This window comes from Impatiens glandulifera, chromosome 7 (genome assembly GCF_907164915.1).
Source record: "Impatiens glandulifera chromosome 7, dImpGla2.1, whole genome shotgun sequence".
NCBI lineage: Eukaryota > Viridiplantae > Streptophyta > Magnoliopsida > Ericales > Balsaminaceae > Impatiens > Impatiens glandulifera.
Window position 1 is genome coordinate 5,786,878 of NC_061868.1, and position 25,614 is coordinate 5,812,491.

Sequence of the window (25,614 nt, forward strand, 5' to 3'; positions counted from 1 at the left end):
ATTCAACATTGAATAATCGTCAAAAGTAACATCTCTACTGATAATAGTTTTTCTTTGCATCCAAATACTAGAGGCAATATCCTTTAACTATAGTAATAAGTCTCATAAAAAGAGCCTTTATTCAACTTTGATTTAACTACATGATATAATGCAGTAAAAACTGATTGGTAATCAAACCGGAACAACCGTTTTTTTCATTAGGAGCTTATTCTGACCACTCATATTCAGAAATTTGTCATCCAATGTTTGCCATAATTTCTGTGTAGAAGTTTCGTTCTTCACGACATACTTCTACTCTCTAGACAAACATAATCAAATTGTTATGCACGTTAATCGATTCATGATATTCCATTCTTTTATTTTTATACCATATGACTTTTTGACCTTAATATCAACATCTAGAACCTCATCTTTCCACATGCCGAAATGCCTAGTTCCATTAAAGATTTCCATCGCAAACTTTAAATTCTACATTGGTGTCCTCGTTTGGGATGACAAAGGAGTTGATGCCTCTTTTGAAGACTCAACCGCCATTCTAAAGAAGAACCTTCAGCTCTGATACCACTTGTTGGGAAAAACCTAAAAAAATAAAAGAATAAACAAACAAAAAGCACACTAACATAATTTGATAACGGAGTTTGGCCAAAATGTTGCCAACGTCTCCGAGCACCAAAGTTATCAATTAATAAGGAAGAAGAGATACAAGTATTGGGTGCAATAAACCAAAGAGGGGAGTTTTTCTTATACACTAAGAAACTTCCCCAACTCCTATCATCTTCCGATGTGGAAATCTTTTCTAATTATGAGAAAATTTTCATTTATATACTAAGAAACATCTCTCACTCCCATAATCTTCTGATGTGGGATTCTAATTGTATCAAAAACAACACTGACTTCATCTGATGAATGAGTTAATGAAAGAAATTACCCACGCTCTAATCGAACCCAGCAAAGCGTGACTAGCCTATTTGAAAATAAGTAGTTAAACCTAAAGTCTAAGAATGAAACCTGCACTAACAAAGTTGTGAAATTTTAAGATTTGGCTTCTCATTTTCAGTATTATCCAGCATTCTAACATGTTTAACATTATCACATAAAAACGTTTATAAATTAACTTACAATATGTTCTCAAAAGACAATCAGCTAAAACACAAGGTTAACCTTTCTCATTCAAATAGTTTCCTCTTTTTTTTCTAGAGTTACATGATGAATCAACCAAGATGAAAGCTTACATGGATTACAAATCTGTAATTGATCCTCTAAGTAGTAGAGAGGTTCCTCGCCTTTCCTTCCAACCTTAAATCGAATGGAAAATTTTCAACTCCAAAAGCTAGAAATCCCCGCGAGCCTTCTGAACTGTCTCCCTTTCTGGCTTCTTCTTTTTCTCCTTTGTAAGCCCTTAAATTCTCATTTTATCTAACAGTTTCTTTGTGGACTCCCTTTAGTCCAAGGTTCATTCCTCTTCCAATCTTTCTCAAGATTAGTCTCTTCAAAGTCCATCCCAAAATCCCAGCATCCCTTCTTCCGTCATCACCTTTCCTTTTAATCTCCCCTACAAAAGCAGTTTGTCCCCATTGATTTTGTAAATCAAATGTTCTTTTTGTCCACTTTTTGAAAGGGGATCCTAAGGGTTACGATCAAAAGCATCAGAAGAGGGAGAAGAGTAGACGAAAGGGGAAATGAGCGTGCTTTCCTCATGTTTCTTGTGTCTGAGCGTTTGTTAGGTCACAAGTCATTTGGTGATCCTTTGGTTGTTGGCGAGCATCGTGCTTATGTTCGGGGATCGTTGCCTTCATTTCTCTCAATCTGAGCCAAAAAAAATTATATTTTATTATGAAACAACAAACAAGTGAATGTTAATTCTTCTTAAAACATGAACATGTATGTGGCAATATGAAACACGAAACAAGTGGATGTTAATTATTCTCAACATATGGACATATATGTGGCAATATGCATGTCACCCTCCATCCTTATAAATAGACTTTCTATAATGAATAAAAAAGATATCTCTCAATTTTCTCTTTCAATCTTTCTACTTTGTGTTTGTGTTTGAATATTATTCTCCATCTATTTATTTGTTTTGTGTTTTCATTAGCTAATAGTCCGTTGTTTTACAACAATTTTCAATTATTTTACATATGTTTTTAATAGTGTTCTAAATTTCGGCACAGGCACCCGCCTAGGCGCTGCTTAAGCGCTCAACACTAGTCTAGCGCATCGAAAAGCCTCTATTTGTTTGAAAAAAATTGCTCTATCGCTTTTTTGGCGCACATGTGCGTATAGGTTGTCACTAGTAAAAACATTCATTTTTAAGGAGAGCAAAAACTTTCGGAGAAAGAGAAAATGCCTTCGGTGATATTATTCACCGAGGGTGATAAATGCCCTCGCAGCGTCTCGGTAATGTGGCTATCGGTGAAAGGAAAAAGAGTATCTGCGAGAGCATTTGTAGCTCTCGGAGATAATGAAATTATTTTACCGATTGAGAGATTGGAGATTTAAGGCATTAATGAAGAATGACTTACCGACATTAATATTCTAAAGGTGTCGATGAAAAGACCAAGCAAGTTGTGACAATATTTTGGAATGAGTAGATCTACAATATATTATGTGTAGAGAGAAAGGAAGAAGAGAGAATAAGAGAATAAAGAGTTGGAATAAAGATGAAAGAAGGAAGAGGGCGAGCGGCTAAGAGAGGTAGAGAAGAGAGAGAATAATGAGGGGTTGGAAGTTGGGCGGCCCTATTAATTAGGGCAAAACATAATCTTTTGCCGAGAGCAACCATTTGCTCTCGGTTATAATTATAATTATTATCGAAAACAACTCTTTTCCCTTGGTGATATTAATATCACCGAAAGCGTTTTTTTGCTCTCGTCGATAATTCTCGATAATAGTGCAATTTTTACTAGTGTGTCAAATCGGACGCCCAATTCTTTTTTTTTTGTAATTTCTAACTAAAATAACTTCTAAATTCTATCTAGAACCTACCCACTAACCACTCTACCCTCTACTTCATGATGAGAACCTGAACATGCCAATGAATTGTCTACATCAATCCGAACCTGAAACTTGTCAGCGAGTAGTTAGCTTTTTATTATTATTATTATTATTATTATTATTATTATTATTATTATTATTATTATTATTATGTTATTTTATATTATGCCTATTGTTGTTGTGATGTTTGGATATCAAATATGATTTTTATTTTTATTTTGGTGTAGACTTGTAGTTTTGTTTGGAAGTTTGGATCAAATTTTGTGATTGTTAGAATGATTTGAGTGCTATTATTCTGATATTTGGAATGAATTATTAACGGTTGTAATTGTATATATTTTTTTTGTGTTTCTCTCTACTTGATTTTTGTAACTAGTTAAAGATTTAAATTTCAGTACACCGCCTAGGCTTCGCCTAGTCCCCGTCTAGTCCCCGCCTAAACGTCTAGGCGCTAGCCCCAATCGAGCGCCCAACTGGCGCCTAGCGAAGTTTAGAACACTGGTTTTTAAAAGGATGAGAAGAGAAAAATATGTGAATTATATTTTTTTATTTAACTCATTTAGATTATATATATATATATATATATATATATATATATATATATATATATATATATATATATATAATAATGAACATGGTTGTTAGATTTTATATTGATCTTAAATTCATTTATATATATAGAATCTTTTAATCCTTCTTCTAGCTTAGTGACAAAAGAGGTGAATATTAACTTTAAGTTTTTAGTTCGATCTCGTCAGGCGACAGTTAAATAGTTAAGTGTGTTTGCGGGCTACATACCTAATTCGTTATCCTTTTTTTATACAACCTTTTAATCAACTAAATTATTGTTATTTATATTCTAAAATAATTTTATAAAATAAAACAATTTACCATCATATAAATTTTAATTAATTTTTTATATAAAAAAATTAATGTTAGAGGACAAGAAATGATTGTATTAAAAAGAATGATTTTTTAATAATAAAATTAAAATAAATAAATATAATTTAACCTCGTACAGCTATAATTCAGATTTTGCGCCCTTGATGTAAAGTCGACTAAAGTTCTCCAATTAGGCATGCATGGCATTTTAGCCCCGACGGGTCGGATACCCGAAGGAACCAAATAGATTGGTTTGGGTAATTTGTTAACTTTTTGGTTCTGGATAATTTTAGGTTTTGGTTCCGAATATCTGAGAAAATAATTCGGTTCTAATTTTAAATTTCTTTTTTTTTTAACATGTTTATTTGATTTTTCATGATTAGTTGCGGTAAAATGACTGAAAAAATTAGGGTAGTCGAAGGAACCAAATTGATCCGTTCAGATAATTTGTTTGCTTTTCGGTTCCGGGTAATTTTAAGTTGAAACCGACCCGGTTAAAAAAAATTCTAAATTCAACTCATTCCTTTATTTCAAATGTCAATATTTTTTTTATTATTGATTTCAATTGATTCCAGTTTATTTTATTTTAATAAAACATATTTATCTTTTTTATCATTAAATATTTGATAAAATGACTTAAAAAAATTGGAGATACGAGGGAGGGGTTAAAAAAAAGATAATTAGATAAATTAGATAGAATTAATTTTTAATTATTAATATTGATTTTCTTATAAATATTATTTATTTTTATAAGATATAATTTAGGTTGTTTTATTTTAATTAATATAATATTTTATATTAAATAATTTTTAAAACTTAATATAAATTATTAAATGTTATAAAATTAAATTAAAAAGTTTAAAGTTTATTAAATTGATTCAATTTATGTTTAAGTAATAAAAAGACGTTAAAAAGTAAAATATATTAAAGTAGTGAAATGAGTAAAAAAAAGAGTAAAAAAAAAAACGGGTGTGGGTTCAGGTACCCATCGATTCCGAACCGATATTTCGAATAATTAAATACCCGATTTTTTCGGGACAACTTTGGGTCCGCCATTCGATTCAGGTCTCCGAAACCCGAAAATTTTCCATGATATTGGACATCAGTTGGTCCTTAAAAGTTAAATAATAGTAAAATGTATTTGTTATTTATTTGGAGCTTCCTAGCTAAACAAACGGGTTGATCCAACTTTTCTATTGGGCTTGTTTTAAATAACTAGACCAATTATTCTGCCTATTGGACTTAATTTTAGCTTTTAGCCCAATAGCACATAAGTATTAAATATATAAGAAATAATTGAGTAAAAAAATAAAAATAAAAAATGTAAGAGGGAGGGAATGACCATCTGATTGACCTGCAAAAATAAAACTCACTTTTCTCTCTACATTTTTCATTTTTTTTAACCAATGACATTGTACCATGTATTGGGCGGATCCATGGATAACATGACCCAGGTTGTAACCCGGAGGCTCTGTAACTAACTTTATCTCCATTTTCCACGTTCAGCGGTTTGGTTTTGAGCCATTTTTTTGTCTACCTATATTTCACTCCATTTTTCTAAAATATCTTTTTTTTCATTCACTTTTTCAAATTACTTACATTTTCTTTCTAAATTTCTTAACAATCTTACTAATTATTTTTAACTTTCTCTAATCTTATTAATTACTAGCATGTATCCCGTGTATTTGCACGATTAATAATATAAAAAATCGTGAAAAAAATATTACGGTAAAATTTTTATGAGCGGGTCAACCCAAAATTCGACCCAAGTATCCATTTCCTCTCACATATATCCAAATTAACCACAACTCTCGACCTGACAATCCGGACACTTTAAAAATTAAGCATCATTATATATATATAGATTAATTAAGTTAAAAAGTTGAACTTATATTTTAAAATGTCACGCGTTTTTCAAATTTTGGGTTGATAAAATATAAAGTGTTATTAGCCTATTGGTTAAAAGGTTGTACTTTTTTTGTTAGGTTGCAAGTTCGAACCATACCTATAGCATTTTTAATTTAATTTTTATCCGTTTTAAGTTTATGGGCGGGTCAACCCACAATCCGACCCAAGTATCCATTTACTCTCACATATATCCAAATTAACCACAGCTCTCGACCCGACAATCCGGACACTTTAAAAATTAAGCATCATTATATATATATATATATATATATATAGATTAGTTAGTTAAAAAGTTGAACTTATATTGTTAAAATGTTACACGTTCATCAAATTTTGGGTTGAATTTAAAATATAAAGTGTTATTAGCCTATTTGGTTAAAAGGTTGTACTTGTTTTGTTAGGTTGCAAGTTTGAACCATACCTATAACATTTTTAATTTTATTTTTAACCGTTTTAAGTTTATGGGCGGGTCAACCCACAATCCGACACAAGTATCCATTTACTCTCACATATATCCAAATTAAGCACACAGCTCTAGACCCGACAATCCGGACACTTTAAAAATTAAGCATCATTATATATATAGATACCAGCTCTCTCTCTCAATTTAAACCAATTAATTACTTAATTTTATAAATATAAAATATATATAATTAAAATTAATAATACTTAATTAAATAATTAAAATTTCCCTTATACTCGATATTTGAACAAGCAAAATTTCAATCCAAATTTACTTGATAATTTCTCTTGAAGTGTCTAGTTTTGCCGCACCTGAAACACTTAAAGGGAATTTTAGGAATATTTGAAAAATCCTTAATTATTTCTTCCTTCTTCAACTTTCCCTTTTTCTAATTCGATTTCTTCACGAATAACGCACTATTCGACTCCTCCTTTATACTCGTTTCAGCCATTTGTGCGACAAACAACTCTTGAGATGACAATAAATTTTTGAACTCCTCAAGCGATGATTGTTGTGTCCATCCTTGAATTGGGGTGATAAATGGTGTATACTCAGGTCGAAGTCCTCGAACAATATATGTCTTCGTTCGAGCCTCTGAAATTTTCTCATTTATGTTTAAAAAAGAAAATTTTGAGCATATGTTCTTTACCTTAAGAAAGAGCTCCAAAACAGATCTGATTTACTTTGCGACTGTCAACTCATTTTTAAGCATCTGGAGACGAGCCTCGTTCTTCTTGTTGAAAAGTCGATCAAGCATTTCCTAAATCTCATGAGCATATCCACATTCAATGATATGCTCACACAGATTATGGGAGATTGACCTGTTCAACACATATTATGCCTTTGCGTTGAGTTTCTTCCACTTCTTCGATTCTTCTGCATTTTCAGCGACATCCTCATGAGCTACATCATCGTCGTCTATGACGATGTCCCACAAGTCTTCCCCGACCAAGTATGATTCTATTCAAGTCTTTCATATCCGATAGTTTAACTGGTTTAACAACTCCAAACCGAGTCCAGCTACACGACCACCAATTTACATATCGAATAACAATGATACTTTCTTCATGAATGTAACTAAACTCTGATACTATGTAACGAAATCATAATACTTTTTTCACGAATGTAACTAAACTCTGATATCATGTAACGAAATCATAATTAGGACTTTGATGATCGAATCGTGAAAAAACTTATTAAAAAAATGTTAATAAAGATTTAGAAAGAGAAACAAACTTCAATGAAATTATTTTTATTGAACTTATGAAAATAAGGACACGATTATAACACAACTTATATAGTGAAACAAAACTTAGACATTATATAAGAGATTTGAAGAGTCTCATTCATTAGAGAAAATTTTAAGAGACTAATAATTCAAGAATCTCTTAAATAATAAAAAAAGACACGTTTATTATGATTACTCTCGCTCTAGTATCTAACAAATACATTGAATATTTTGAAGTGAAATCTCATAATCTTTTGCTGTTTAGGAATGCCTTGAAGAAGACAATTGGGCAAGTGTTATGTCACAGCAGGATAATGTTCAAGATTGATCAAAATCAAAACCATCAAACTCTTTCATCACCAAAAGGACATCTTCATGACTGATCTTCCCCATCTCCTTCAACTTATATATGGCAAATTCAGCTGGCCTGTACAAACACACCAGCAATCAACAAACAAACCAAAAGGTAACCATTTCAGAAAGAAAAACAACTTACCCAACAACCCCATCATTATCGATATCAGCAATCTCCAAATCCCTTCTAGTCATCTTTCCCTCAAGAACCCATTTCACCAATTTCCTTTGTCTTCTCTCAGTGTACATCTCAGCAAGGTAAAGAAAAAGCTGAGCTAAGACTATAGTCGCGGTCAAAATCCAAAACACCGCGAAAACACGACCACCTTTCGTAGAAAAGCTCTTGTCTCCATATCCAAGAGTGGTAATAGTCGAACACACACAATAGAACGCATCCACTAAATCAAACTTTTCAACTTTCACAAAGAAAATAGTCCCGGTTACTATCATCACCAATAAAACAGACAACACAATAAGACATTTGTATTTCGCTTCAATCACATCTGGACCAGCATTATTTTTACTATGCAATGCCTTGACTAACAGAATTTTCTGCTTTTCAACTAAATGATCAGCAGCATTGCTAAGTATGAATCCAACCAAAGCCATTCCTGTGAAGACTAAAGCACATGCTAGGAGCTTTGAAAGTACAGTGCTGGGCACAAGATCACCATAACCGACCGTGGTCATGGTTACTGCGCAGAAATAGATAGCATCGAGAAATCCATTTGTTTTACGTCCTGACATTTGGTTTCTGAGTAGGTAGAAACAGATTGTGCCGACACCCATGTAGGCGGTTAAGAATAATCCTACTCTCCAAAAACTTGTATGGATTCCACGAATAAATGATGGGTTTTTTTCGTTTTCTATGATTTCAACGGGGAGTTTTATTGAGGAAGATGATGATCCTAAGGGCATTAATGCTATGTCATCTGCCATTATAGAAACCCTGAAATTTCACATAAACCAAACATTTGATACATGCTCAAATAGTATAAGATTTTATCAATCTTTGGTTATGGTTGTAGCTAGCTTCTTTTTTAGAAACAAAACTTTATACAGGGTAAACCACAATTAATGCAAAAGTTGTACAAATCGTGATTCCTAAACTTACAAGTCAATATTGAAAAATAAAATAAAATGCAACATTCCAATGAAAAAATAGGGTTGCAAAGTTTCTCAATATTAAGAAGGTAGTATCATCACCAACTATAATTCATGATCGAGAAGACAAATACAATTAATTCTTATGTTTGAGAACATTCCCTCCAAATAAAGAAAATACAAAACTCTATTATAAACTTAAAAGAGAAAAAGGAAAAATATGGAATAACATCAAAAACATTTGAAATTATCTCATTCACAACTATTCAATAATTGAATTCTTTGTGTAAAAGCAAGAAATTGACAAGTCATATATAGATTTTTTTTTTGATTTGTTTGTTGTTGTAATCTGTCATATTTAGTTTCTTATTACTTTTTCTTCAACATAAAAGGATGCAAATCGTTTTCAATAAACAAAGTTACCTGAAGCTTTAATCTTGTGTAGAGAGGGATAGACGTAACCCATATTAAACCTAAATTAAATTTAGTCGTCATATTATTCGACTCATATTAATTAATAATTAATATGGGTTGGGTAACCCAAACTAAATTTTAGTTTGTACCACATTTATTATGTTTTTTACTCATTTAATATTTAACATGTTTTTATGTTTTTGTCCCCGTTAACAAATTTTAATCCGGTTAATAATTATTTGATTCGTTTTACCTAATTTAATACATTTTGACCTATTTAATACGTTTTTAACTTATTTAACTAATATTTAATTCGTTTGACCTATTTTGACTCGCTTAATACGTTTTTAGTTTTAACAAATATGTAACTCGTTTTAATCAATTTCACACGTTTTTAACACGTTTAATAAAATTTTGACATGTTAACACGTTTTGACCCGTTTAATACACTTGTGACACATCTAACATTTTCGGTCAGTTTAATTTGTTTTCTTTTTCGTTTAATATGTTTTTGATATTATTATACGTTTTTATCCGTTTAATATAATTTTGATTTGTTTAAAATTATTTTGATAATTTAATTACTAAATTAGTTGAAGAAATAATAGGTAAGATCAATATGAATTATTTAAATAATAACTTAATTAATTTATACTAAATAAAGTCTTAAATATGATAAACTAGGTTTATTTTTATAAACAAATTAATTCATTAAAGAGTTTTATAATAATAGTGATATGTTAGTTTTTTATGACTAGACTATAATTAATAAATATATTATTAATGAGTTTAAAATTTTTAATTATTTTTTTTTTTACTATAATGGAAATCAACGTAGTAAAAGTTAAGATAATATATTAGAATTGAAAGATAGTTGGTTTATATTGAATTGATAAAAGATAATTGAATTAAATATATTTAGTTTAAGTAATTTTGATAAATCTAACCTAACTTGAAATAAACTCAACTTGAATTTAATTCAACACAAATTAACTTAACCAAATTAATATTTTGAACTAAGTTAGGATTAGGTCAATCCAAATTATGTTTTACGCATGGGTAGATACGAAATTCAATTTATAAATGATGGAGCTCTTTTAGGGGTATATTTTATTAAAAAAATTACACAATATTATAATATTTTTCTACGAAATAGAAAGAAAAAAAAATACATAGACAGGTAGTTGCAATATTTATAAAACAAGGGAAGGAGAGTTAAAACTACACACTTAAAAAATTCAAAAGAAATTCCATTTAACATATTTAATCTATTATCTTTTGAGCTGCACTGATAAAAAGTTAATCAAAACCCACAATTTCAAACTGAATCTGAACTCCAAATCCAGAGATGCCAAAAACCCAGAAACGAAATCATGTGATGATGATGAAGAAGAAATCCAAGATTGAATCAGAAGTAAGAAAAAGCTTCAAATCAAATGATGAACATTGAACATTACTTCATTGTTCATTTGAAAACACTCTTCCAGTTTGTGTGTGTGTGTGAGTGTGTGAGAGAAGGAGGAGAGAAGACTTACTATGTTCTTGCTGCTCTGCCTGCCTGCGATTGATTTGTTTGAAGATTTTTTACTCCCTTAATCACATCTTTTTATAATTTTTCAATAATTAAAATATATATTTATTTATAGTGGTATGCAACTTTTAAAAATAAATAATAATAATAATAAATGAGTTTATTTGCTGTAAACAAAATATCTAAAATTAAAACAATTATTTTTATTAGAAAAAAATAATATTTTTTTTTATGTAACTTAGATCTAAAATTGGAAAGGATTATTATTATTTTTTTTTTATCTATTTTTTACTTAATTTTTTTTAATCTATTTCAATCAAATCTTTTATATTATATTATATTAAATAAAATAAAATTATTTTCATTTTTTATAATTTAAAAAATAAATATAATTATGATAAAATATTAATTTTCAAATAAAATTAAATATTACATTTTCGTTAATCATCTTTTATAATATAATTTTTAAAATAATTATAATCTAGTTTTTTCAAATATCATTATAATTTTCTTTTAATAAATTAAATATATACCTACACCATACTTTTAGCAAAAGATTATAAAATAAAGTGAAGATATCCAAGTCTTTGGTTAATTGTTAAAAAACTTGGAACAAAACAGTTAATATATTTTTTTTAGAAAATTGTTAAAATTATTTTATTAAAATTTCAAAAAGGGAAAGGTTAGACATTAGAGCTAGACAAATCCTAACTATGATTAAGATTACAATCAAAAGACCTTAAAAAAAATGATTAGTAACATTCATACATTCTAAAAAATAGAGATTAAAAACAGAAAAAACTACATTCAAACATAACCATCACAGTCTGAGATTTTCACATGTCATCTATTTTCATTGAGATACATTATTCCCCTTCCTTTTTCTTTTTCTCTTTCTCTAACAATAAAAGGGGATTGTATTGAAGATGATGATGAGTATTGTTGTTTCTCATTTTGAATTCTCTCTTTGTACGAGCCCGTACTGATTTGATAGAAAAAATTGTTTCTGAGAATTTCAGGGTTTTACCTTTGTTATCTTCAATTTGAGTTTTTGTATTTTTGTCTTTCTTATCTTCTACTTCAGCTTCAGACTCCAAATCGGTTTTGGAATATTTTTTATCAGCTTTAGAATTCTCTGTTTCATCTTTGAAATTCTGTGTGTTTTCCTCTTAAGTTTCCTCAATAACAACTTGAGGTTCACCTTTCATTTTTATCATAATCCTTTGCATTACAGAAATTTTTCTTTCCTCTTCACCTTGATTCCTTTTACTTTATTTCTTTCGCTGCTTTCCTCTTTCTCAGAATCCTCTTGCTTTTTTACTTTGCATTTTCCTCATTTTTGTCGTTTTTATTACTATCCTTGACTTCCACAATATGCTCTTCCATTCTTGATTTTTTTTCGTTTCATTTTCCTATTTTTTTGTTTTCTAGGCTTTCATGATTTTCTGTTCTTTCTCAATTGTTTTTGCACATTTAGTACTGTCATGTTGGAAAGTATTACAGAAAACACACATGTTTGACCTCCATTCATATGAGATTTCCAAGACTGTGGGCTTTCCATTCATATTAACAACTGCCATGCTCTTTGAAAGTGTATTTTGAGGATGCACTTCAATGCTTATTCTAACAAAAGTAAGGTGATCTCCTCCCTCTATAATTGAGTCCATATATAATGGTTTCCCAATAGACTAGCAAAGTGACTTAGAGCTTCTACATTATACATGTGTGTTGGGATGTTTCTAAGTTTAAACCATATTTGAGCTGTTTTCTTTGCCTTGTTTAGAAGACTCAATTTTTCAGACCATCTCTTCAACTTCATAAAGTTGAATCCAATATAAGTATACCCAATTTTTAGAATATCATCCAAGTTCATTCCCTTTTTGAATTGTAGAAAATATAGATAATGGATGTTTGCAGAAACCTTCTTCAGTCCCTTCTGCTCCTATTGTTTCATTAGTGATTCCTTAGTGTTTGGGAAAGATACACAGTTCTTTCCTATGTAGTTCCCAACATCTACATTTTCCCATTCTTTGACGCATTTCTCCTCTACTTCAGTGGGCAATTTAAATTCAAAAAGAGAGTTGAGAATCTCCACTTTTATTTTAAACTCACCCAAGTAGATTTGACTTTTGTATGCATGATTCATTTTTCAGACTTCATTTACCTTGTAGTTGGAATTTCTCCTAATAGTATAGGTCTTTGATTTTGGGAACTTCATTAGCTCCTTCATTATTTCTGACCAGTGTACTATCTTTTTGTATTTTTCTTTTTTCATTAGGTTCCAATCTTGAAGATAATATATATTCAATTGGTCGATTGTTTGCTGTATTTTCTCTTTGTTGAGCACAATCTCTCCTTTCTCTGCATGCATCAGTAACTTTGTGATTTGATTTTTAAGTCCAAAGAGGTTTGCTTTTTCATTATACCCAACCTTCCATATTCTTTTATTTTCCCCCTGTTTTCCTACTGCACTTTCTTTAGAATTTATATCAGTAATTGGTTCTTTACCTTTGCTACATTCCTATTTTTCATGGATAATTTCTTCAACAATCCTATCGATTTTTTTTCAGATACCTCCCTTAAACTTTCCATCACAAATTGTCTGACTTCCTTATTCTTATTGTTTTTCTTTCTTCCCATTTTGATGAATAATAGAACACAACAAAACAGAGCAATAATAGAATATGATACACTAGAAAACTTAACTATTAGAGAACATGGTAAATTAGAAACCCTAACATTCCAATCAAGTTTTTCAGATGAATGAACGACCTAGTTATTAGAGTCGATATCGTGCTGTTAGTGCCGATTGTGTCGATTGTGCCGATCGTGTCGATTGTGCCGATTGTGCGCACGTTCCTGATTTGACAAGCGACTAGCAACCGCGACCTTGATACCGTGCCGATCGTGTTGTTCTTTTCGTTCGTGCTGATCGTGTTGATCGTGTCGTTCGTGTTGATCGTGATACAATTAATATATTAGACATACATATTGGGTTATCATATCAATTATTTTTTAGGTAGACTATTTGGTTAAGAGAAATCGTCGAATTTTTTATGATCGTAGTCGTCCAATGTGTATAATTCATAATGTTATTATTATTACATTTTCTAAAATTTGTTTCGGAAAATCAGTCTTTTAATTTTATTTTATTTTATGTCAATCTTTTGACTGTATTAAATTATTCTCATTATTTTTAATGTTAACAAATAAAATAAATCAAGTTACATATTCAATTTTTCAAATGCATTTATTCTCATTATTTTTAATGTTAACAAATAAAATAAATCAAGTTATATATTCAATTTTTCAAATGCATTTAATTGAAAAATACAATTTTTTTTATTTAGTTATCAATCATTCCAACTGTTACCAATATTAATAGACACATTCCCTTTAAAAAAATAACTAAAAAAATAAAGCAATACTACAAACATTAATGGACACTACATTAAATGAGTGGCTTAGAAATAAATGAAATAAAAGTGTGACAAAATGTCAAATATAACTATTGGCATTGATTCTTAACTATAATTAAAAAGTTATGAAAATATTCAAAAATGTCGTTTTAATTTCAGAAAAGATTATTTGTGTAATAGCCTAGTGTGGCTGATCACCACAAAATACTATTCTAGCAAAAAATATATATATATATATATATATATATATATTTATTGACATTTTTAAATTAGTCAACAAATGTATGACTTTTTGGATAGAATTAACCAAAACAATTGTGGCCACAAAGTTTTAAAATGATATTAAGTTTAAAATTGTATGAAATAAGTTATAATATTATTTGGAATGAACAATTATAAATAAATTTATATTACAATTTTAAATAATAAATAAATTGAATTTATATTACAAATTTAAAAAATATTAATTATTTAAGTAAATGAACTTGTATAATTGATTTTGTAATTATTATTATTATATTTTTTATTTGTTTATTATTATTTTTTAAATTAGTTTGAAACTTAATTATATATAAAAAAAATAACAAGAATATTTAACTAATATTTTTTAAATTAAACTTGTATGATTTGAAATAAAATAAGTTTATTTATATATAAAAAATAATTTTAAAGTAAACTAGTAATTTTGCATGTCTTTTACACTTTGTATTACTTTTAAGTTAGATGTTAATAATAATAATAATTATAAAAGATTAATTTATATTAATAGAATAAACTTGAATAGAATGGTGGGTGACCACCAAGTCAAGATCATTAATGATGGCAACTTGATTATAAAATATCATTTTATTTTGTGGTGTGTGTAAGAAGAAGACTTGCCCGTTGAAACTTGTAATTACCAATTTCCTTTGGTCTACGGCTTTTTTATTATTTTTTATCTATAAAATAATATATAGCTTTAATTATTATATACATAATTAATAGAATGAGTACGTTTTGTTGGGATACAAAATTAATTTTGGAGGATTTTGAGAAAAACCTATCACAAAGAAGTGTGGTTTAATGGGAATTAGCTCTTTTGATTTTTTATCATTACAAATTATTTTTTTGACATATTTATTTATTTTTCTTTGTTTGGTAATTATATATGTCACATAAAATATATTATTTTAGGTAAAGTTGACTGGGAATGACTTTCTAAAATTTCGATTACGACGACTTGTTATGACAGTTATATAGTACATCATTGGAGCATTTTATGATCATCTATAAAATCGTTTTCAAATCAATTTTTACATTAAATAAGTTATCTTTGAGAATGATGTTTGTGGTATACATTTTCTTAGGTCTTAATCTCATAGGAACTATTGAAATTAAGTAGTATAATTAAATATAAGATTGTATATTATATAATATAAAGAAAAAGTAATTTCAACATTGATAAAATAAATTATCTTGTATAGTTGTATAATGATGGCCTGAGAAATGAATAGAATATTTAGCCCATTATTTTCCTCCATTATTTTATCAAAACAAATCATAATATTGTTTCATGTATTTTTCTCATCTATTAATTACTTATTAAATTAGTAAATAAATTGAGACGAGTCTAAATTTTACATTTAAATATTATTTTTATTTTTTTAACCCACTAGGTTAGTTTAAACAAAATAAATTAGTTTAAAATATCAAATATTTAAATGTCACCCATTTGATTGACAGTTATGTTGGGGATTGGATTAGTTTCCAAAATTAAAAGAAAAAGTTAGTATTCACTGATTTATTATATAGTTTCATCTACATCTTTAATTAAAATGTCACGGTTTAAACGAAGAAATATGACTGTGGGGTGTTATATTAGTTTTTTTTTAATTTCCTCAAAAATTTTACATCTTTAATTAAATTTTAATAATTTTATTTTTTTATAATATTTTTTTATATTAAATACAATATATATATATATATGTTAATTATTGAACCCAAATAATTTATATTTTATCAATAATATATTTTTCTTTCAAAATTGAAAATTACCTACATCAAACAAGCCCTTAATCACTATAGTTGATTTTTTTTATTTTTTTTAAATGAGTTGCCCAACATAAAAGGGAGTAAAGTATAATAAACCCAATTTTCTCACGTCCATACAAAATATACCTTTTTATTGAATTTGTTTTCAGTTTTCACTAGAGAATATAATTTAATTAGTCCATTTGAAAATGACATTTTCTAAAGTAAAACGTAGTTAGTGTTTGGATTTCAAGATAACGCGTTAAATTATTTTGATAAATAAATACATTTTTAGTATTATTTTTTTACAAATAAATTGATAGATGCTTGAATGACTGGATCCAATAAAAATGTCCCAGCTAAATTAAAAAAAATTATACATTTTTGGTTGTTAAATGAAATATGCATGTATGACCACAATTTAATTTGACAATGAATCATATATAGTTGTGCTTTATTATAAACTATCTTAATTTTGAAATAAATTAAGTTACAAAATTATTGAGTTCAATTTGGTAAGATATATTTTAAATTTTGTATTTCAAATAAATCTTTATTATATGTCAAACTAAAATTAATTTTTTTTTATAATTCTTTCAATGTCTTAACATTCTGATTATCTCGATGCAATCGCCTAGATTTAGGTATAAAAGTTTGTTAAAAATCTGAATATATTCAATATGTTATTAAAATAATTCTACATATATTTTAGTTGTAAATCATTAAATTTACTTTTTAAATAACTAAGTACAAAAGTTTTAATGTAAATTTCTTAGTTTTATTTAGAACATTTAGCAACAATTATTTTTAAGAATATTTCAGTGTTAAAACTCAAATTCATAATTTTGAAGACATTATATTATGAGTCTTTTTATTTAGTTATATGTTATTTAAAAATAACAAAATATTTTTGTCACAAAATATTGAATTTATTTTTAAAAATAAATTAAGTATAAAATCTTCAAAATAAAGCTTGTGTACTTATTTTCTTTTACAATTTATAATTTGTTTTGGACAAAATATGATATCTCTTGTACAAATATAAAAGCTATATTTTTTTGGTTTAATAAAAGGTGATTTTAATAATTCAATAAGTGTATTAAATGATAAAAAAAAATTATGTGTACTATTTTCGCCTAAAACTTTCTTAAATAGAAGGTGGAAGCAAATGAATAAATGAGGTAAAGTGATATTAACTTTCTACATTAATTAAAAGAAAAATGCAATGATATTATAAATAAAATTAGAGTTAATAGTCTTTATAATTTATGTGTGGGTTTATTTTTTTTTCCACAATTTGTAGTTGAATTTAATTTAATTATATATATTTTTATTGGAGAAATTTTGTAAAAGAGAGAAAATATTATTTTAATAGTTGAGTTAAGATTTACATTAAAAATTCATATATTTAAAGGATATTATTAAGTATAATAAAAAATAAAAACAAATCATTTTAAGTAAAAGTAAAATTACATATAATCCAAGATAAAAAAAATAATTCAACATATATATTTGAATTTGAATGACAAATTGCAAACCCTAATCCTAGCTATAGCTTTCTAACTTTTATTATTAAACATGATATGTTTTCACTCATAAATTTATATCCTATTATTTTTTTGTAACATTTTTCTTTTTAGAATATAAACATAATTTAGAAACATGGATTTGGAGTGTATTAGTTTGGATTATAATTTGAATAAAAAAATTATAAATTATATTTATTTTTATCCGTATCACATTCAAATATTAATTTAAATAAAATAACATTTCAAAATATACTTTAATTATATATATATATATATATATATATATATATATATATATATATATATATATATATATATATATATATATATATTCATACATTAACAATATTTTTCCGTACAAATCCAATTTATTTTGTATTTAAAATTTTATTTATGTTTGTTATATATTCACCAACTCAACTAATTATGAGATTGCTAAAACAAAATTAATCAAGGAAGAATTAGTCTCACCTCCACACCCTTTCCACTCCTATTCAAAACGAGATAGATAATTTGTATTAGATAAATTTAATATCCACCTTAAAATTCACAATAATATATTAAAAATATTATAAGCATTAAATGGATGAAGCATAAGAATTGGACATTTTTATCAACCAGACATTGACCTTCAAGGTAGGTCATGAGACGACTTAATCATATCCTCCCAATTTATGGTCAATTACATGTGAAGTCACACAAAAATCAACCTTATCCTTTCAATTTAAATGAAGAATATTGAGGCCAATTAAAATTGACATATATTATGTAATTTAACTTGTATATAACTTATTCAAAACTTGATAAAAAATATATATATAGTTAGGGGTGAACATAATTTTGGGTTTACCCAAATCCAATCTTAACTCAAACTCAAAATATTAATTTGGGTTGGTTAATATAGGTTGGGTTGAGTATGAGTTGGGTTGAGTATGGGTTAAGTTTAATTTGGGTTGGGTTAGAGTTACCCAAATTACCTAAATTATATAAATTTAGTTTAATTCTCTATTACTAATTCAATATAAACTAATCATCTTCCAACTTTAAGTCGAACACGTTTTTGACATGTTTAACACGTTTTTCATACGTTTAACACATTTTTCACACATTTTAAATATTTTTAACACGTTTTCACACTTATAACACGTTTTTCACACGTTTAACACGTTTTCACGTTTTTGGCACGTTTAACACGTTTTTGACATGTTTAACACATTTTCACACTAATAACACGTTTTTCACGTTTTAACACGTTTTTAACATGTTTAATACGTTTAACGCATTTTTGACAAAGTAAACTCGTTTTTTACATTTTTGGCAGGTTTAACACGTTTTTAACATATCTAACATGTTAACACGTTTTTGATAAGTTTAACACGATTTTCACGTTTTTGGCACGTTTAACACGGTTTTGACATTTTAACACGTTTTTGATATGTTTAATACGTTTTTCACATGTTTAACACATTTTTAATATTTTTAACACGTTTTCACACTTATAACACGTTTTTCACACGTTTAACACATTTTCACATTTTTTGGCACGTTTAACACATTTTTGACATGTTTAACACGTTTTCACACTAATAACACGTTTTTCACGTTTAACACGTTTTTGACATGTTTAATACATTTAACGCGTTTTTGACAAGTTTAACACGATTTTTTTATGTTTTTGGCACGTTTAACACGTTTTTAACATAACTAACACGTTTTTGATAAGTTTTAACATGTTTTCACGTTTTTGGCACGTTTAACACGTTTTTGACATTCTAACACGTTTTTGATATGTTTAACACGTTTTTACACGTTTAGCACGTTTTTCACACGTTTAACATGTTTTCACGTTTTTAGCATGTTTAACACGTTTTTGACATATTTGACACGTTTTTCACACGTTAACACGTTTTTCACATTTTTGGCACGTTTAATATATTTTTGACATGTTTAACATGTTTTTAACTCATTTAACACATTTAACACGTTTTGGTACGTTTAACACGTTTTTCACATTTTTAGCATGTTTTCACGTTTTTGGCACATTTAACATTTTTTTGATATTTTAACACGTTTTTACATATTTAACATATTTTTGACATGTTTAATATGTTTTTTTTTGCACGTTAACACGTTTTGATAAGTTTTAACACGTTTTTGTCACATTTAACACGTTTTGGCATTTTAGACACGTTTAATACATTTTTCACACATCTGACATCAAACGAGTGAAAAATGTATTATACGTGTCAAAAATGTGAAAAACATGTTAAACGTGTCAAAAACGTGTTAAATGTGTCAAAATGTGCCAAAAACGTGGAAAACGTGTCAAAACGTGTTAAACGTGCCAAAAACGTGAAAATGTGTGAAAACGTGTTAAACATGTTACAAACGTGTTAAACATGTTAAGAATGTGAAAAACGTGAAAACTGTGAAAAACATGTTAAACATGTCAAAACGTGTTAAATATGCCAAAAACGTGAAAAATGTGTCAAACATGTCAAAAACGTGTTAAACATGTCAAAACATGAAAATAGTGTACATCGTGTCAAAATGTGTTAAACGTGTGAAAAACATATTAAACGTGTCGAAACCGTAAAAAACATGTCAAAACATGTTAAACGTGTCAAAACGTGTTAAACATGTCAAAACATGAAAATAGTGTCCATTGTGTCAAAATGTGTTAAATTTGCCAAAAACGTGTTAAACGTGTCAAAAACGTGTTAAACGTGTGAAAAACGTACATGTCAAAAATGTGTTAAACATTTCAAAACATGTCAAAAACATGAAAATGTAGAAAACGTGTTAAACATGTCAAAAACGTGTTAAACGAATAAAAATTTGTTAAATGAGTCAAATACATGTTAAATGAAAAAATAAAAATAAAATAATTGGGTTACCCAACTCATACTCAACCCAACCCATATTAGTAAATAATATGGGTTGAATTATGAGTTGGGTAAATTTAATTTGGATTAAATATTAGTTGGGTAATACGGGTTGAGTTTACCTGTTTACTCGACCCTATATATAGTAACATAAATAAATCATTGACATGACATGAAAAGTATTGAAAACATAGATATCATCTTGTTTTATTTTATTTTATTTTATTTTAATTTATTATTTGTGTCTATAATTCAATAAAAAAAACCTACGTTTATCTACTTAACTTATCATAATTTTTATATTATTTTTTAAAAACATCCCAATATATTTTTAAGTCCACCCTAACTCGAATTTTTGGATGGTGATAAAGGTTGATATTTTTTTATAATTTTTTTTATAGAGTATTGTAACGTCAAAAATCAACCCTTCTCGAGAAGGGGCTTTCGTTACTCGATAGTCATGCCTCATAATTCACATTTCTCTAAACGAGGAACCAAAATGGTAAGTTTAACTAGAGTGCATTTAAAACATCTATTTAGACTACTTTTGACTTTTTTAGAGTTATCACCTAATTTATTATTCGAGAAATTAGAAAAAAAATTATTTTGCATGTTCAAATGCATTTTAAAGATTATGTTCATGGTTCGGTGCTTGGTTACATGTGATAAAGGGTTCCCGCATGTCTCACGTGTCTGTCACGTTATAGTCTCTACTTTAAATTTTTGACCATTTTAAATAATATTATTTTACACCTTATTGATTTATCAAATCCTAGGCCATGCGTTTAAAGGTAACTCAAGACTAAACATGTATCTAGTTTTGTATCATTCTATTTCTAGGGAATGCATCAATATTATGGTCCTAAATTTAAAACGTAATAAAATAAAATAAAATGCTATTACCTGTAAACGAGAATTGAGGTTAAAAAAATGGTACCTACAAACATAAATAAAAAGTTAGTTTATAAGAAGAAAAAAAATCCAAACGAACCTAAAATTTGTTCAAATTTATTATTCATAATATTTATATATATATATATATTATATATTATATATATATATATATATTGTTTATTATTAGAAATGATTTTTTATTTTATATATTTTTGGAATTTTCTTAATATAAGTCAAGTAAATAAATAAAAAAAAAAGAATAAAAAGAAACCAAACGGGTCTCTCTCTCTATATTTTGGAAATTAATATTTTTTTTTGTGGTGTTTTATATTTTTGGAATTAATTAGATTATCTACTTCAAAGAAAGAAATATATATATATATATGACCTGCTTTGGTCCAGTTGGCTTGAGAGCGTATTTATTTGATTTATGTGAAGTGGGTTCTGATAATCGAATTGCATGAGCACCATTAACTTGTTTTATTCTAGAAAAAAAAAAAAAATAGACGTATTTACTTGTAAATAGTTCAAGAACTAATAAAAGTTGATTTAGACGTATGTAATAATAAAAATTGGCTCATTTAACTTTTGTTAGTAAACTCTATTAATTTTTTTTAAAATTTTTAATATTTATTATTTTAATATTTTTTTTTTCTTTTTCTTTTTTATTAATTAATTAATCTGTTTATCTTTTTTTACTATTTCTTTTTTTATTTTTTTTATTATTAATTAATTAATTAATCCATTTATCTCTTTTTACTATTTTTTTTTGTTATTTGAATATTTTATTTTATTTTTTCTACTATTTTTTTTATATAACATAATATTATGTACAAAATAGTTCATTATTTACTATAATATTTAATTTTATTAAAAATTATAAATCATAAATCAAAGATTAAACATAAAGACTATTAATTTCATTTTTGTTTATATTAAGAAAAAAAATTACAAACAAATTGTTAAATCTTTTTTATAAAATTAGAAGACATGTTACAATTAAACAAACCCTTCTCAAAACATTATAGTAGAACAAAATTAACAAAAAAATTTATTAAATCTTTTTCACAAAAGTAGAAGGCCTATTACAATAGAACAAACCTTTCACAAAACCTTCAAAAATAATTTCTCAAATACATCTAAAAGATCTCAAATACAAACAAGTTGCCAAATCTAAATTCTCGTATATTATCAAATAAAGTGCTGTTAAATCTCAATTATCTCACAATATCAACTAACACTCTTGTGTTGGTAAGGATTGCGATGTTTGACCGTCAACTGTAGCAATCATTCATCTTCTTCGTTTTTCAGGCTATAAAATAGAGTACACATTTGTAAATTACAACAAAAAAATAATTAAAACTGAACTTACATTTTCAATTGTGATCCCATCATTAGTTTGGTAAACTCCTATGCCTTCAAATTCTCTAGTACTCCTCAAAATCTTAACAACACAAAACTTATTTCAAATACATATATGTTAAACTTATATAAACTATGTTAACAAAACAAAAATGTTGAATTTAACTTACAATATTATTTGTCGATGATGTTTGGCCTTGTTGTTTGCACCCCCTTTTATTGTGAGGAGCCGAATGCAACTAGACAATGTAGTTAAATGTTGTTCGTTTGTTACCTTCGTTCTTCTTCCTCATTCTGTTTATTCTTCTTCTTCACTTCGTTCTTCTTCTTCACTGTTTTCATCTCAATCATTGTATTCGTCTTTTTTGCTTCATTCTTCTTAGAAGCATCATATATAACCACTTGTTTATTTGATTCCTAAACATTACAAAAATGTCGCAAGTTAGATTATATAACCGAATGTACTAAAGTAAAAAAATGATGAAGAAGTTACCATTTTGTGTTGAACGAAGAACGCGAGCAGACGATGGATTTTCTCTGATGATTAATGTTAGGGTTTTCTCTGAAGAACGCGAGCAGACGATGGAAATTGCTAGGATTCGAAAGCAGATGGATTTGAGAAAGAGAAAGAAATATGTGAATGTCTTGGAAGATGTTGAAGATGGTTGAGTTAATCAATTGCGTTTGTAAATCGCTAGAATTGCAGATGAACTTGAGAGAGAGAGAAAACCTAAAATGTTTGGGAAGATGAAAATGGCAAATGGAAGATGAAAGGGCGGGCTTCTGGGCTTTTGGGTTTTTAGATTTTTTTTTATTCGGCCTACGTGGCCTGCCACGTAGACAGTCGCTGGGAGAATCGCTCTCCCAGTAGCTGTCTGTATCATTTCTCATATATAAAACCTGCTTTGGTCCAGTTGGCTTGAGACCGCATTTATTTGATTTATGTGGAGTGGGGTCTGGATAATCGAATTGCATGAGCAACATTAACTTTTTTTTATGTTTTTCCTAACCCCTAACATAAATCACAACAATACTTAAACAAAAAGGGTAATTTATTCTATTCTTGACACATCAAATAGATTGACTCTAAAACAAAATATAAACAGAAAATTAGCTTTTCAAATACAATCTAACATCAAGGCAGTTTCAAATTGATAACAAAAACATTATTCTTATTGGATCAATCATCACTACAACTTTCGAATATGGAGAACTAAAGAGTTTTCTAGACGGATAAGAATTCACAAACAAACACTAGTAGAAAAAAGGGCTACGGTAACGAATTTTAGTAACGGTGCTATATTGACCTTACTGAAAGTTTTTATCAATAACATATATATAACTGATATAAATATCAGTAACGGGCATATAAAACCATTACTGATAATTAATATCAATAATGGCTCTTCCTTAAGAGTCGTTACTGATACGTCATTAGTCGTTTCTTTTCATAAGGGTATTAGTAACGGTTAAAAAGATAAGTTACCGATACTTTCATTTGTAACGGTTATCCATATAACCGTTACTGATACGCCATCAATTGTTTCTTTTCTACCAGGGGATCCGTAACGGTTTTAAGGATAACCGTTACTGATACACCATTAGTTGTTTCTTTTCTACAATGGTATCAGTAACAGTTTTAAGGATAACCATTACTGATACGCCATTAGTTGTTTCTTTTTTACAAGGGTATTAGTAACGCTTTTAAGGATAATCGTTACTGATACGCCATCAATGGTTTCTTTTCTAAAGGGGATCAATAAAGGTTATCAGTACCTAGATAATCGGAACCGCACTAAAAAGCTCTTTTACATCAAGCTCAGAGCTGTACCCACGGTTGTCTCTATCCTTTCTAATTCCTCCGCTAGGGATTGTGAAGCATCTCTATCTCTCCTCATGCAGGCTGTGGCCACCATAGGAAGTTAATATCAGTAACAATTGTATAGTCGTTACTAATATAAACATCAATAACAGCTTTAAAATTTCGTTACTGATTCTCTTCTATTATCAGTAACACTCGTTTCTGTAACGAATGGTAACGAAGATAAATATCGTTACATAAGGTCATCATTAACGGCTTTAGGGCTTTCAGTAACGTCTTTCGCCCTTACTCATGCTCATTTTTTTACTAGTGAAAACAATTGTATAGTCGTTACTAATATAAACATCAATAACAGCTTTAAAATGCCGTTACTGATTCTCTTCTATTATCAGTAACTCTCGTTTCTGTAACGAATGGTAACGACGATAAATATCATTATAAAAGGTCATCGGTAATGACTTTAGGGCTTTCAGTAACGTCTTTCGCCCTTACTCATGCTCATTTTTTTACTAGTGAAAACTTAAAATAGACATTCCCCGTATTTGAACAACCTCACTTAAGAACAAGAGAAATCGAGACCTGCGCAAACAATCTCCAATATATACTGAAATTTAGTCTTTTTTCTTCATTTTCCATTATGTTCATCTATTCACGTCACCTCCTTTAGAACTGAAAGCACAAGACAAAATAGAACAATATGCAACTAGCACATGAGGGTGTCACTCTTCATTTTGACAAGTTGTAAAAGAAAAACAATCATGATGGTTGGGAAAAACTTGACAGAATAAAAGAAAAAACAAACGAAAATCAGA

At 27.9% G+C, this 25,614-nt stretch overlaps 1 protein-coding gene across 2 annotated transcripts in view; it reads right to left on the reverse strand.

The window, feature by feature from the left end:
- Window positions 1-10,951, reverse strand: part of LOC124910256 (two-pore potassium channel 1-like) — an 87,660-nt gene extending 76,709 nt beyond the window's left edge. Inside the window, exons 1-3 of one of the 2 annotated variants that reach the window (XM_047450881.1) lie at window positions 10,886-10,951; window positions 7,975-8,781; window positions 7,579-7,905 (exon numbers count right to left, since the gene is read on the reverse strand). In XM_047450881.1, the coding sequence (XP_047306837.1) occupies window positions 7,797-7,905; window positions 7,975-8,771 (906 nt within the window). In that variant the 5' untranslated portion in view covers window positions 8,772-8,781; window positions 10,886-10,951 and the 3' untranslated portion in view covers window positions 7,579-7,796. Of the gene's footprint in view, window positions 1-7,578; window positions 7,906-7,974; window positions 8,782-10,885 lie in introns of those variants that run through there. The other variant, XM_047450880.1, reaches the window with a different exon arrangement.
- Window positions 10,952-25,614: the final 14,663 nt, after the last annotated feature.